This window comes from Leuciscus leuciscus (genome assembly GCF_965113295.1).
Source record: "Leuciscus leuciscus genome assembly, chromosome: 10".
In the NCBI taxonomy this organism is placed as follows: Eukaryota; Metazoa; Chordata; class Actinopteri; order Cypriniformes; family Leuciscidae; genus Leuciscus; species Leuciscus leuciscus.
In genome coordinates this window covers 5,503,880-5,518,773 of record NC_138734.1, presented here as the reverse complement: position 1 = coordinate 5,518,773, position 14,894 = coordinate 5,503,880, and the positions used below count along the sequence as shown (strand labels likewise).

Genomic DNA, 14,894 nt, shown 5'->3' with positions numbered 1-14,894 from the left:
GTTCATTTGATCGTATTGGCATTATATTCTTTTTAATTATGCTAATTATTTTGTTTCAAGCAAATCGCTTTTGTTTGCGAGTTAGCCTTCATTTTCCTGGACAAAAACAGATTGGAATTTTGAAGTCTTTCCATAAATTTTCAATGTGAACATCTGTGAACTTTTCCTGGCTTGAAATGACCCGTGAAGAAGCGACTGTATATGTGAATACACATCTGTTGTTAGGCGCAGACAGGAACATCACAATGTCAATGCATTTCCTAATGGCTAATGAATGGAGATGTAATTGATCAATTGGCGGGGGGTCGACAGGATTAGGAGAGACCTGACCCCCAAAATGCAATTTATGAGATGTTCCCACAACAGCCCATCTAAAAGAGTTATTAGCTATAACTAGAATTAATCACAGCATTTCTTTCTTGATTGGCCAGTAGCTCTTAATTTCATGATCGCTTGTATCAAATCAGACGAGACTTTCGACAGAGAAATTTCAGCAAATGTTTAGCCTGTGGATGCACATGATCAAGATTAATAATAAAGAACTTGCAGGCTGGTCTATGCAGTGTTTGGCACGCTTGAGATGGTGTATTGGCGAACACACATCTGAACATCCTCCTGCTGTCTCTGCGCTTCTCATGCAATGCAGCGGCGCATCGTTCATTAACACCTCTATAATTGGATAACAATAGTCTTAATGGGTGACGCTAATGGAGGAAGCAGAATATTAGAAACGTGTCTTAAGGCTTTTGAGGAGCCAAACAGCAGTGAGTCATTAATGATAGTCTAACTGGTTGAAAATACGAAGACATTCACATGGAAGCCTTCAGATGACAAGCAGACTTCAGACAGGAAGCTTTCACCCCAAAATCCATTAGAGAAAAATACAAAAAAGTCCTTCAAGAACAATATCCATATATGTATTTATCGTAAATTAGGCCTATATCATGTAGGCTAATATATTGTTTGTATAAGTGTACACTGATAAAAATGTATTTTGTGGTGAAGTAAATAGGCTAGGCTTAGGCTACTACAAAAAAAAAAAAAAAAAAAAAAGAAGTAAATTCTATATTAGTAGGCTACTCAATTAAAGCGAAATGTAAGCGTAAATGTCAACGTTTTAAAATAAGTAAAATTACTCAACTTTTCTGACTTTGGTGTTCCCATCATGCACTGGGCCTTGAATAATTAATGAGGTTAATTTTTCACTGTTTCCCAGCTGTATTTACACTGCTTTATCATTGCTTTTGTTGTTAGGATTAGTAACTTGACATTTTGTGACATTTAGAGTCCATTTTCTAAGTTCCATTTTTTATGTGACTAATGTACAGAAGACTGAACATTCGTTTTTTCTGAAACAAAGAATCACTGACCAGCCAAACAAAATGTTTATTCAAGTGTGCTATTACTTGTTTTAAACTAAAAATAAGTATATGTTCAGTCTACTTTTTATGTAGCCTATACTAGCTACTCCGAAATATAGCCGACTTAAAAATACAGTATATGACTTATACTGACAGAAACGTCTTAGTATATTTGGCCTACAGGCCTACTACACATTCTTTGATCGAGATGTACTTAAAAGTAATTATTCTAAGTGGATGTGAAGTCGTTTACTCTTTTGATACTGTCTAATAAACTTAGCCTACATTGTTTGAAAATATTGATTTATAAAGAAAACAGATATATTCCTAATTCTGAGTATGTGCATTTTATATGAAATTTATGTGATACATAGGAATTTACTTCAAATTAAAGTACAGTTTAAGGTAGCCTATATTTAAAGTGTAAAAATTAATAGGCCCTTCCTAAATAGGAACAAAGTACTTAAAGTGCATACATGTGTGTGTGTGTGTGTGTGTGTGTGTGTGTGTGTGTGCATGCATGTGTGTGTGTGTGTGTGTGTTTAGTAAGCTATAATGATGTTAAGTTATGTTGCAGTCTAAAATTACTAAACTAGTTTACTGAGACTATACTTCAAAGCGTACTTTCATAAACTAAACAATGTGCTAAAATGCCTTCCATACTTACGTACCTAAGCATTCTATAATAAAACTGATGCGTCATAATAAAATTATAGTATAGGCTACTTATTATTTTTTTTGTAAGGACAATGGTTTGCAGCTGAGGCTGCATATTCTATTCGATTCTGTTCTATAGAAACGTATAGGCCTATCTGTAGAATTACACAGAACGTTCGTTTTAGGTTTTACACGTTGCAAAATGCATGAACAAGTTAGAAATGTCATTGTTTCAAAACTTAAACCAATGTCCTTTTTGTGTGTTTTAAAAAAAATATTTTTTATATAGATCCTAGTTTATACAGACTTTATAAACAGTATCCAGTCCCATGAGGTGTAATGTCACTTGCTGAACACTAATAGGCTACTTTTTGTTTCACATTTCATTCCACCGCTTATCAACCGAATCAAGTGTTTACTAAACAACCCGATCGTGCTCGTTCTGTCGCAGTGTGTTGGAGAACATGTCCATCTGCTGGTCAGAGGTAAACATTACAGCAAACCTCCAGACTTTCAGTTCATTTAGAATCATTGAGATCCTATTATAGTTTTATTTTTATATTTTACGTTTTAATTAGCCATTATTTAACGCTGTATTTTTATTATAAAAATAAAAAACTTTTTTTTATTACATGTCTATAGGCTATAGTTTATACTCAGTTTTATTTTAGTTAGACTAGTACATCAAGATAAACAATGAAAATGAGATATTTCCTTGATAATTAAATTTTTTATACTTTTTATTTTATTTTTTATATTGTCAAAGATTTATTTCAAGTAAGAAAAATGTTCACACTTTAGCTAACCCTGCCTTCAAGCAAATTGACAATTACCTGTATATTGCAGTGGGTCAGAGGTTTGATAACATTCAAAGTGACCTGATTTAACAGCCAACTAAAACATCAAGTATGTCCGAAAATACTGTAATGTCCTTTCCCCACACAAACACCGCAGATAAGCAGACTGTAAGAAAGCACACATGTTCCAACCTTGAACAGTTTCTGAATCTCCAGTATAAAAACAACCCACACAATCACACTTTCACAGTGATCGATTCAAAGTCCACCTTTACTGGGTCACACCGTTTCCACACCACGCTGTGCAGTTTCCCAAGTTTACTATGCTGTAAAAAATGATTTGTCAGCCTAAACCTGTAATTTAAGTAAAAAAAAAGGAAATAATTTATTACCGGAAAATCTGACAACATTGGGAGTCATTTGAAGGGTTAAATCAGCTCACTTTTAGTCTAGAATAAAGAAACTTAAAAACATTTAGCTATAATCTCAGCTAAAAAAATTGGGAATGTTGAATAGCATAAACACTGTAATCTCCAACCAAATGTCAGGGTCAATGCTTAGCATTATCTGCAGACTTCTGCCAAAACTTGCATCACTAAAAATAATGGAAAAAAAAAAACAAGTCTCTGAGAGTTTGTGAAAAGTCAATCTTTTAATTTAAATACAATTTAAGCTGTAACATAAAAGCCGATTAAACAGAGGTCTTACAGAACAGTACTTTGTGCATTTATATATTTCGTCATATATTTTTCAAATGTCAAAAAACAAGACTGAAGATTTGTCAAAACAATATGTAGAACCGAACCAACATGGGCCTAAAAAGATCTGGAAGAGTCCAAAATATGTTTGGGGGGGGGGGGTCACCGTTTATTGGACTACCTGTCTAATATACGCCAGCTCTTCCAAATCTTTCATTAAAACAATTGTCATAAAGTATGTCTTTTACATGTAAAAACGAAAAGAAAAAACACGTACTTATATAAAAAAACAAAAAACAGAGTGGCTCTGTTGTCGTAATATTAAACTAGTCATCGCCTCCAAGGGTTTAAAAGCCAATGGGTTACAATAGAAAATATAGCGATCTGCTTACTCGTAATACAAATCTATCGTGTGTCTACCCATAAAGGGTTCAATAGAAGTTCCCAATGTAAAACATTCCCCATATCCGTCCGTGTAATCTGACGAAAGCCACAAAAATATGTTATAGCATCATATGATACGACAATATTCAGCATGTCTATCTTTGGTTTTCTATTCATTCAAAGACTTAGTGGTACATAAAGCAACATAGTATCAAATCTAGAGATTGCACATCTATAACCATTGAAAGGGATAATTCTGGTAACAATCTACACGGAGTATAAAACATAAAGATATCTATTATACATTTATTATACGTATCAAGAAGCGATTTGAAGGAAGGGCTTTTAGCACTTAGTAAATATTCCTGGACTATTGAACAGTTTTATGCAGCATATACAACAGCAAACACAAGAGTGGGCCTGAAGTCGGTGCAGTTCTGTGTGATTGTGAAGCAAACATGCTTCCCGCTGTACAATCTGCATCTGTCAGGTGGTTTGTTTGTAGCACATTCTGGGAAATCACTGTTCACCCCCCACTGGATCTGTGACATGTGTTTCTTCTCATAGTAAATACCACACGGTACGTGGACCTGGTTTCGCTTTGCAGGACTGGAAGTTCTTGAATTGACGGGGGCCAACAAATCTAAAGAGTCTGAAATAAGTGCTGGAGGGTTTTAATACATGGGCGTCTCTAAAGAGAAAAATGGCTGTGTTCTCCTTGGTCTTGGCCGAAAGAGAGACGGTGAAGGGAAGGAAACGGAGGAGGGCAAGAGGGGTAGATGGAGGAAGAGGATCTGCCCACCAGCAGTCGTCTCTCCAGAGCTGTGGGCCACTCGATCACAGCCGCCATCTTCAGGGCTCAGGATCGCAGCTCCCTCAGAGTGAGCTTGGCTTCTGTTGGGGAGGCATTCATATATACATGTTAACATATACATTTCACATTGTTTATATTATGGATGATATACACATGCACTCAAAAGTTTTTGAAATCAAAAATACAGTTTTATTTTTTAGTTAAATTTTATTACTGTTTTCTATTGTCAAATATATTGTAAAATGTAATTTATTCCTGTGATGCAAAGCTGGATTTTCAGCATCAGAGTCACATGATCAGAAATCATTCTAATTTGCTGCTCAAGAAACATTTATTATTATTATCAAAACAGCTTAATATTTTTGTGGAAACCTTTTTTTCAGGAATCTTTGATGAATAGAAAGTTCACTTTTACATTAATTTTGAAATGGAAATCTTTTGCAACATTAGAAATGTTTTAATTGTCACTTTTGATCAATTTAATGTGTCTTTTCGGAATAAAAGCATTACCATGCACGTTATCTGACCTGCTTCTGGCCGTTATGGGTCTCTTTCCTTCTTCACCTTCACATCTCCTGCCAGGATGGTGGAGATCTCGCCTTGCATGAAGGCCCAGGGCACGTTGGAGCCCACGAGGGGGCACTTCTCTCCGCTGGGGCAGTACACCTCGCTCCCTGAGCCCTGTCTGCGGATGAAGTCTCGGGTGCAAGGGAAGCAGAACTTGTGCCCGGCCACCGATGGACACTGGACGAAGTGTGTGTCCTCCAGGCGCTCGTGGCAGATGGTACAGCAGAGAGGGGCTCCTCCTCCTCCGGCTCCTCCTGAGCCTTCAGCTCCCATAACGGCGCTCTGGTCCACGAGGGGGACGGTGACGGTCGTGGTCGGCCCTCCTGAGCTACTGCCAGCCGACGGTTCCCCGTTGCGTGACGCTAGCCGCCGCTGACCGCCAGCGGGTGAAGGACTGGTGCTGTTCTGCCGGCCTGCGTTCGCAGAGTGGCTTCCGCTGCTGCCCGGAGCATCTTTCGGGATGGCAGTGCCAACGTTGTCGGCCACACTCATGAGAGCAGTGATGGGCGAAGGGTCGCTACTGTGGGTCTCTGGAGGCTGTCCTGCGCTGGCTAGCGATGTAGCGGGCATGTGGCCGGGAATGCCAGGGTACACGAGGGACCAGTGCTGGCGGATTTCCTCTGAGGTCATCCTCTCGGTGGCTTCCGGCTCGGGCGAGGCTTTGCGTCGGCGTACTCTCGGCTGCGTGGGACGGCTGATGTGGCAGAGCGCGGTGGGCAACATGGAGCAGCTGGCGTCCAGGTACGACTGCGGGAGGGCGTCCGGGGCCGGCGCGTCTTTGAACGCTCGCACCGCGTCGCTGAAAAGCTCTGACAGGAGACGCCAGTCGCCGGTGCCATGCCTTTTCTCATACTCCACGTATTTATAGCCCGAGTTAATGACCTTGCCAGTGTCTTTCTGAGAGTCGTGGAACATCTGCTTGACTAGCGCCAACACGCTGGAGAACACGTTACCGGACCCGCACGGGTACTCGACGAAAACCTTCAGCTCAAACTCAACCATCAGCTTGGCGTCGAACGCGAACACCCTCCCCACCAGGCCGTGGTCCTTCTTAAAGCGGACATTGAATGGGGTGCAGCTAGAGAGGGTGTGCAGGGCGTCGCGCATGTGTTTGGGGCGTCCCGGCCATTCGTCCGTGCGGTTCCTCACGCTTTCGGAGAGCTCGGCGAGGGCTTCAGCGTTCCTCTGCTTCTCCTTGATCTCCCTTTCAAACTCAGGGCTCATGAAAGACGCCACACCCACGTTCATCCCCATGCCCAGAGCCTGTCTTTTACTGATCTCGTTCAACATGGGAGCAGAAATGGTCAAGGGGGCGCCACCGGCTCGGGCATTCAGACCAGGCATGGCGGTCAGCAGACCATGAGGGGCTCCGACAAGCCCCTGCGCCATTAAACTGGGTGGCACAGCCCCCACCAAAGTCCTCCTGGCAGTAGGACTCTGCCTACTAACCTCAGGGGGACCACCATCCTCCAGTCTAGGCAGCCCGTTGGGCAGCCTGCCGGACCCATACTCTCCCCTTCCCCGCTCATATCGCTCGGAGGGCGGTCTACCGGCCTCCATAGGACCCTCCTTACCAGCGGGACCGTGTTTACCGGCGGGCTGCGGACCCGGAGATCTGCCGTCCTGCATCACGTGTGTTCGCTTGAGCTGCCGCGCCGTGTCGATGAGCAACTCGATTCTGTCCGCGCCCTCGTAGTTCACACAGCCTCTGCACACGGCCTCGCTGAAATCCCAAATCATGGCCCAGGGCATCTTTGGCAGATCGCAAAGGTAGCACCATTGCCGCCTGGAAGATGCCTGCGAGGAAGAGGACATATTTGATAGGCCCTCGCGATCTTGCGTTCTCAAATCCACCCTGAATCTCTTTCACAGTCAACCTCCGAGCGTCTGCGGTCGACGGTTTCCTCGTTACGGACGACTATATACAACTGCGTCGGATTTTGTGTCATTCAGAATCGAGGTGTTTGATGTTTCTGCCAAGTCGCCTGGGCCGCAGAGTTTCTCCTGGAAGACGTTCCGAAAGTTACGCAACTCTGAACCGTTGAATTCTGGGAAGTGTAGTTTTGTACAGCTGGACGCGCGCTTCACTCGGTGGTGCTTTTGCCTGAAGGAACCCCTTTATTTATTTTAAAATAAAGCCCCCAGATAGTTATGGAATAGAGGCATCAGTCATCACATCATCTTTTTATTGTTAGACTCACTTTATATGTAAAATAATTTATTTAATTATATTTATTGCGGAAAAATTATTTGTATGTAATTATTGTATCATTATTTTCTTTTTTATTTATTTAGAATATACTTTAAATAATTTATTTTATTAGATTTATCTCGAACTATAATGACATATTGTATAGTTCGTTTTTTGGGGGGGGGGGTTATGAAAACATAATTGTAATGAGCATTGCTTAGTCAAATAAAACTTAACCACTCTAGCAATTATGGATAAATGTGAATAATTGCAATATGTTCTTGCAAAAAAGGTAATTCGACTGCAATTCCCAGTTTACAAATGGTTAACGTCACATCCGCTATTCCCAACGACGTGTTTCAAAAACTTCCGGTGTTATATTACAGAAATGACGTTCCATGTTTCTGTTGTGAGCGCTGATCTTCTGTTGTTTACTGGTTTAACTATTTGATTCTGTTTATAATATGATATATAAACTTTTGATTTCTAAAGCATAACGTTACCGTGTTTGAAACGCCTTTTTTATTTTTAGCATGAAAGTCGTCTAAACAAGCTTATTTTACTTGAGTTTTAGAGGTTAATATTTGCTGAGCGCAAACTGTAATCACTTTTTTGTTTTTTCAAATTATAAACAGGAAATGACCGAACAGCGAACAGTCTATGCAAATAATACATATTATACAATACACAATATCCTCTCCAGGATAATAACAACATTAAAAGAAAGACAAAAAACTTTTTGTGATTTTTTTATTTATTTTGCCTTCTTTTTGTGTGTGAAGTTATAGTACTGAATATTCATTTTGTGTTGTCTGTGGATCAAGATCCTTCGATATTTTCTCCTCCAGAATGGCAGAAGGCGGCCGGCTTGTGTTTGTTTCTGCTGCAGATTTACAGTAATGCTTACACACTGTGTACAAGCCTTGCATGAGGAAGAGCACAGAGATGGTGCTGTAGTAACCCCCATATACAAGAAACTGTAAAAGAAGGGCCAAAATGAAGCTTTATACAAACATTCATTTCAAACCATGCATGGTTATTCTTTTACTCTCATGAATTTTTGTTAACCCTATAAATCCTACTGTTTTCATATTTTATACATTAATTTCTAAGGCCTCTGAATGATCAGCTTTGCTGAAAAACCTGTTGCACAAAATCTACCACATGCCGTCTGTCGTCTGATTGATAGTTTATACCTTTCTAGCAAGTAAAAGGTCATGGTTCACGTGTCTTTTTGCTGTGAAATGTATAGGTCTACTGATTTTTATAAAGTAAACGTAATAATAACTTGTATATTATTAGTAATATTTCAAGATGATTACTGGACTGAAGAAACTTGGGTATACTTGATCAGGCATATACAGCATTTATTTTTAATTTTTTTAATCATGTTAAAATGTGAGTATTAAACATGAAACATCAGGCTTTTATTTATTTTTATAATATGTCTACAGTTTCAATAAACTGTTTGTTTTCAAGGGGAAACAAATCGGACTATTATTTCTTATGTCAGGCTTTACAGGGTTGAATTCCACTATAAGTTCCATGTAGTGAGAGCTTACCTGTGTTGTGATGTCCAGTCCCAGGGCTGAATTGTCCACCACAATAGCAGTAAGTATAGTTTGAAGTGTAAGAGCAACAAAAGTGTTAATGCCAAAAGTTAAAGCATAACATTCCATCGAGAGGTTAAGTGCGATCTGAAACCTTCCAGCAAAAAGGGGGAAAAGAGAAGGACGTACAAGTTAGTCAAGGAGAAAACAAACCAACTTTAGTTCAGTTGCTGCCTTAATTTTTTAGGCACAATTTTTTTAAAATTATAATCATCTTGGCTGTATAAGCAATTTCAACTTATAACAAATTATATTAAACTGACTTATAGTATAGTAACTGCCTTAACTTATTTTGATGAGTTATAATGTAAAAATGTTGTCAAGATGTGTTTAAAAAAAAAATATATATATATATATTTTTAAATTAGTTTAATTTTAGATATATATAAATATATATTAAACTAATTAAAAATATATAATATAATTAAGACATACATAATATATATATATATATATATATATATACAGTACAGGCCAAAAGTTTGGACACATTACTATTTTTTATGTTTTTGAAAGAAGTTTCTTCTGCTCATCAAGCCTGCATTTATTTGATCAAAAATACAGAAAAAAAAGTAATATTGTGATATATTATTACAATTTAAAATAATTTGTTTTCAATTTATTATACTTTAAATTATCATTTATTTCTGTGATGCAAAGCTATATTTTCAGGATCATTACTCCAGTCTATCACATGATCCTTTAGAAATCATTCTAATATGATGATTCATTATCAAAGTTGGAAACAGTTCTGCTGCTTAATATTTTTTCATAACCTGTGATACTTTTTTAGGATACTTTGATGAATAAAAAAAATAAAAAAATTTAAAAAGAAGCAAATGTTCTAAAAATAGAAATCTTTTGTAACAACAATATCCACTACTGGTCAGTAATTTGGGGTCAGTAATTTTTTTCTTTCTTTTTTTGAAATAAGTCAATACTTTTATTCAGCAAGGATGTGTTAAATTGATAAAAAGTGATAAAGAAGATTTATATTATTAGAAAATATTTGTTTATTTTGAATAAATGCAGTTCTTTTTAACCTTTTATTCATCAAATATATTAGGCAGCAGAACTGTGTCCAACACTCATAATAAATCAGAATATTAGAATGATTTCTAAAGGATCATGTGATAGACTGGAGTAATGATCCTGCAAATTCAGCTTTACATCTCAGAAATAAATGATAATTTAAAGTATAATAAATTGAAAACCAATTATTTTGAATTGTAAAAATATATCACAATATTAAAAAAAAAATCTGTATTTTTTATCAAATAAATGTAGGCTTGATGAGCAGAAGAAACTTCTTTCAAAAACATAAAAAATAGTAATGTGTCCAAACTTTTGGCCTGTACTGTATATGTGTGTGTAGCCTATGTATGTATATATATATATATATATATATATACACTTATATAGTGTAATGACTAACTTACATTGTGATTGTGATGAGGAACATGTATGACGCTTTGAAGACAGCATAGCCTGCGTAACACAGCCAGATATTGTTAGTGAAGCCCATGAGAAAGACACAGCCTGCCCCGATGGCAGAGAAACCCCCCAGAGAGAGCTCGCCCCACACACCCCACTGGACTCTGATATAACCCACAGAGAACGCTGCGGCTGCACCTGAAAGCAACAGTCACAACATCACTCACAATAATGCTAAATCTGGGAACAAAGAGGCACAACGGAAGACGACAATTAAATCGGAGAAATGCATTTAGACTCATTTTTATTCTATATGGTGCTCAGTACAAATTTCTGTTGCCTTTGTTTGAATGTTCTTGTCAAGACATCAAGACTGGGAGACATTCTTTTCTGCTGCAATTAAAGTGACTAAACCCCTACTGTTGTAATTGCTTAAATTATCTTCCCCACACAAACTGGGCTGCTGAATTCCTATGCAATCTGCATAACAATTACGGGTTAGAAGGCTTTCTGCTCAACGCATGATGATTCAACGTATGGTTTGCGGATAAAGCAGGATTGGGTTTGGTTTGCCATGCATGGTTTCCCAATAGAGGTTCACACATACAGTATGAGGGAACTGCAGGGGGTTCATGAGTTGATGAAAAGCTAATATTTCTATCTAATGTAAAAATGTATATATATATATATAAATGTAGCTGCAGAATAAATTTAAATAAAACCATGTGCAATTATCAAATAAAAGGCTGTGATTTAAAGCTAGGGTGTAGTAATAAACACTTTTTGTTATACTGGTTGAAACTCTATTCACATCCTGAGCAATCAAAAATCGAAGTGGTCTAAATATTAAACAATCCACATATATCTTCTGTGGAAGTCTCAGGACCAAAACATTTTTGTCCAATTAATGCATTTGGTCCGAATGCAATGATAGGATGTTTTACCTGCCTTTAAACCGGCTCGCACAGCCATCACACGTCATTCCGTAAGGCTATGCAGAGTTCCTCCTGAACCAAAACAACAAGCTTATGCTGCGTTCACGCCATGTTGTAATAACCGTAATTCCGAGATGACAACCCGTGACGTTCTAACCGGAGCCGTTCACGTCCTCAGACTCAGATTTATGCACTTCTATGTCAACACTATCAACGCTGAAATGAATCTGCAGCAGTCAGGTGGTGCAAGTCAAAGCTCTGTAAGTTGCTTATGTTCATTATAATTGTAATGTTATGTGCTTTGAGACATGAGGTAATTTAACACCGTCCCTCGTGATGCTTTGCAGACTCTGCTGTGAGAGATCATGTGGTTTGGAGGAGGCGTGGCTTTGGAGACGCTCTGAAGTGAGGGTGGGATCTCATGCTTTCAAAGCTAGCTTGCTTTTGGTAGCCTCTCTGAAATTGCCTATACCCTACCTTTAATTAAATATGCATATATATATATCTGTTGTGCTGCGTGTTTCAGAGTGAAGAGCAGCAATATGTTACACGTGTGCACTTTACAGTGTTTTGCACTAGGTTCACTTTATTTACACATTTGCACAGTTTCCACATTTTTTTGTGGATCGAAGTGTACAGCATTTCACCAGTATTCTGCCAAACTAAAAATGTGCAAATTTGAATGTTTGAAAGCAGATATTTTAATAGCCTACATAAATATTAGTATTGTAATTTGCAGTGTAAAGTAAAATAATTATTAGGTCGATAATTATCAAATATTCAGGAGCACGGTAATACACAGTTAATCAAAATTATTATTCCCCCATTGCAAATCAGGTTTATTGGCAAAATATACAAACTTTTAGCTGTTTGCAATGAACAAAACAAACAAAAGTAATTGAAATAGTCAACACAACAAATGTTTATATGAATAATTTTGAGACTGGAGGAGTCACTAAAAGTTGCATTTTTAGTTGAATTTTTGGAAACCACTTGAAACATTTGTTGTGTTGAGCTATTTCAATGACTTTTGTTTGATTTGTTCATTGCAAACAGCTAAAAGTCTGTAAAGTTTGCCAATAAACCTGATTTAAATTTAGATTACAACTGTATTTATCATTTTAAAATGAGAGTTAACACAATATAGGCTAATAATAATGATCTGTGCAGCCTTATATATAAATACGTAGCCTAAAGTGGTAAGATATTTTATATCTTATTTGATTGATCAACATCATGAGAAACATGACCATGCAAATGTGTCACTACATTATTGAAATATTAACTTTAAGTTTGGGAACCTCTGGGCTAGGCACATTCTGATTTTATTCCTTTTAAAGATAATGGCTTTATAACATTTTATAGTGTTTAATGGTAAATACAATCTTTGAGTTCAGAGTCTAATTCCACAAAATGCCTCACCTACAAGTGTGCAGACGGCCTCCACTCCCCCATTATACACAGAGGCGGTGCTGGAGGGCTCAATGTGGTCCCACATCAGCTGGACGTAGTTGAAGACCTGTCCATATCCAGCTGTGGCCAGAGCCCACCAGAGGGACCACTGCACCAGACTTCTGGACGAGTAGGTTTCTTTCAGACTCTCCCACATTTGTTTTCCGGAAGTTTTAATAATGTTTCCCCAAGCACAGCATCTTCCTGTAGCCTCCTTTGCTATATCCGTTCCTCCAACCTCGTTCAGTGTCTCCGTAGACACATCCACCTTCTTCTTAAAAAACATTCCATTTTGAGGCATTGGCAGGAACAAAGAAACACAGAAAGCCACTGCCATTAGACCCAGAGTTATAGTGTTTATATGGAAGTAGCTTGTGCCAGCTAATGATATTAACAGCTGGCCTAATGTGGCTCCGAAGGTATAGCCAGTCAGCATGGCGCTGCGAACGAACCCCGTGGCTCGTTGGTAGCGTTCAGGAGGTATGACGCTGTAGATATATGAAAAATAGGCCACTTCGGTGGAGGTGACCATCGCAAAGTTGAACTGTAGGTAGGTCAGAGCGGGCAAGCTGTTAGCAAAACACAGAATTATATAATTTATGACAAGAAAAAGTCCTTGAACTACAATTAAAGGTTTGTATCTAAGCAAATCTGTCAGTAGGAAGACTGGGCAGAGCACTGCCAGATATGAGTACGTCCAGATAGGAAACAGGTAGTTTGTTACCTAGATGAGAGGAAACAAGACAGTTTTTTGGTCATTTGAGTAAATTGCTTAAAGGTATAGCGGAGGATGTTTTACTTCCTGGTGGGTAACCTATACTATTGGTCCTCCTAATTGTCAATCATTCTGGTGAATCAATCAAAAGTGGAGAGGGCGGGTCTTATCTAAAATTTGGAAAGATCCTCCGCTATACCTTTAACATACATTACTAAGATAAAACTGATAAGGCGTGCACGTGCATGATTAAGGCATAGTCATAAATGGAGAATGTTAAAGCAGTCAATCATATTATGAACAGTTTTAGCTTAATTTTGAGCTGCTGATATTTTAAATAGATGATTATTGCGATTATTACACCATATGTTATCTGAAAATGGTTTGTGCAAGGAAATCTGTTTTTAAGAGCTCCTATACATCAACCTTACTAAATCCAATCAATACTAGACAGTCATCCTTTATCATTTCTATTGTACTGGGAGTGTTTGCAATCCTAAATGCTCAGAAAAATTGGAAATTGTGCTGTTTGTGTCTCACTGTTCACTGTAAAAAATCCATGAGAATGTCCTGGAAGAAAATGACCAGTCCCTTTTCCGTTAAGTTTACTGACCCTCAACCCTATAGCACAATGCAATGCGTAATTTGAAATGTGAGTGAAACGACTGTGATAAATCAATGCGGAGAATTCCTTCATATTAACACAACATTGGCCCCTACTTTACAGTCGATTGTTGCTGCCCTTAAACAATCTCTAAGCCAATATAAAAATGTAAACAAATCAATCCTCACCACTTCCTCTGAGATGTTTTTGGGTCCCACTAAGTAAGGTGTAAGGAAAGGCTCTGCCGGTCTACAGTTGGCAAAGAAACCATAAAGAGAGAGTAAAGCAGTGGGGAAGACCCAGTCTGACCTCTTCATTTTCCTCCAGAAATTCATTCTTATCTTCCTGTCTATGTGTTCACTGCCACACGATTATGTCTCTCCTTTTAGGTCTAGGAACTGTTGGTTTGTGTTTTTGCTGTGCATGCAGTGTAAAGTAAGCCAAGTCCAGACCCTGAATCCCACGAAAAGATCCTGTGCAATGCTGGTAACTGAACATATTTATGATGGAGACTTTGATCTGTGCTTCTACGCCCTAATTGGTGGTGTGTGAACATACGTGTGTGTTGACAAAACAAAGCATTGATGACTTAACATTGTAATCATTTAATCAATATTAATGATTAATCATTGTTATCATTTAACCATAATATCCAATTCAATTCAATATGTTAAT

At 38.2% G+C, this 14,894-nt stretch overlaps 2 protein-coding genes and 1 long non-coding RNA gene across 3 annotated transcripts in view; 1 reads left to right on the top strand and 2 right to left on the bottom strand.

The window, feature by feature from the left end:
• Positions 1–14,894, top strand: part of LOC309507863 — a 469,488-nt gene that overhangs the window by 78,393 nt on the left and 376,201 nt on the right. The gene's annotated exons all lie outside the window — the stretch shown is intronic.
• irf2bp1 (interferon regulatory factor 2 binding protein 1) lies at positions 3,449–7,459 on the bottom strand. Its single transcript, XM_082182207.1, has 2 exons — positions 5,239–7,459; positions 3,449–4,791 (listed from the first exon to the last, which is right to left on the bottom strand). Exon 1 carries the CDS (start codon positions 7,091–7,093, stop codon positions 5,252–5,254), a length of 1,842 nt encoding a protein of 613 aa, XP_082038333.1. The 5' UTR covers positions 7,094–7,459; the 3' UTR covers positions 3,449–4,791; positions 5,239–5,251.
• Positions 7,651–14,699, bottom strand: slc19a3b (solute carrier family 19 member 3b). The gene is made up of 5 exons (XM_082182235.1): positions 14,408–14,699; positions 12,871–13,624; positions 10,519–10,711; positions 9,032–9,173; positions 7,651–8,446 (listed from the first exon to the last, which is right to left on the bottom strand). The coding sequence occupies exons 1-5, from the start codon at positions 14,552–14,554 to the stop codon at positions 8,252–8,254; spliced, it is 1,431 nt and encodes a 476-aa protein (XP_082038361.1). The 5' UTR covers positions 14,555–14,699; the 3' UTR covers positions 7,651–8,251.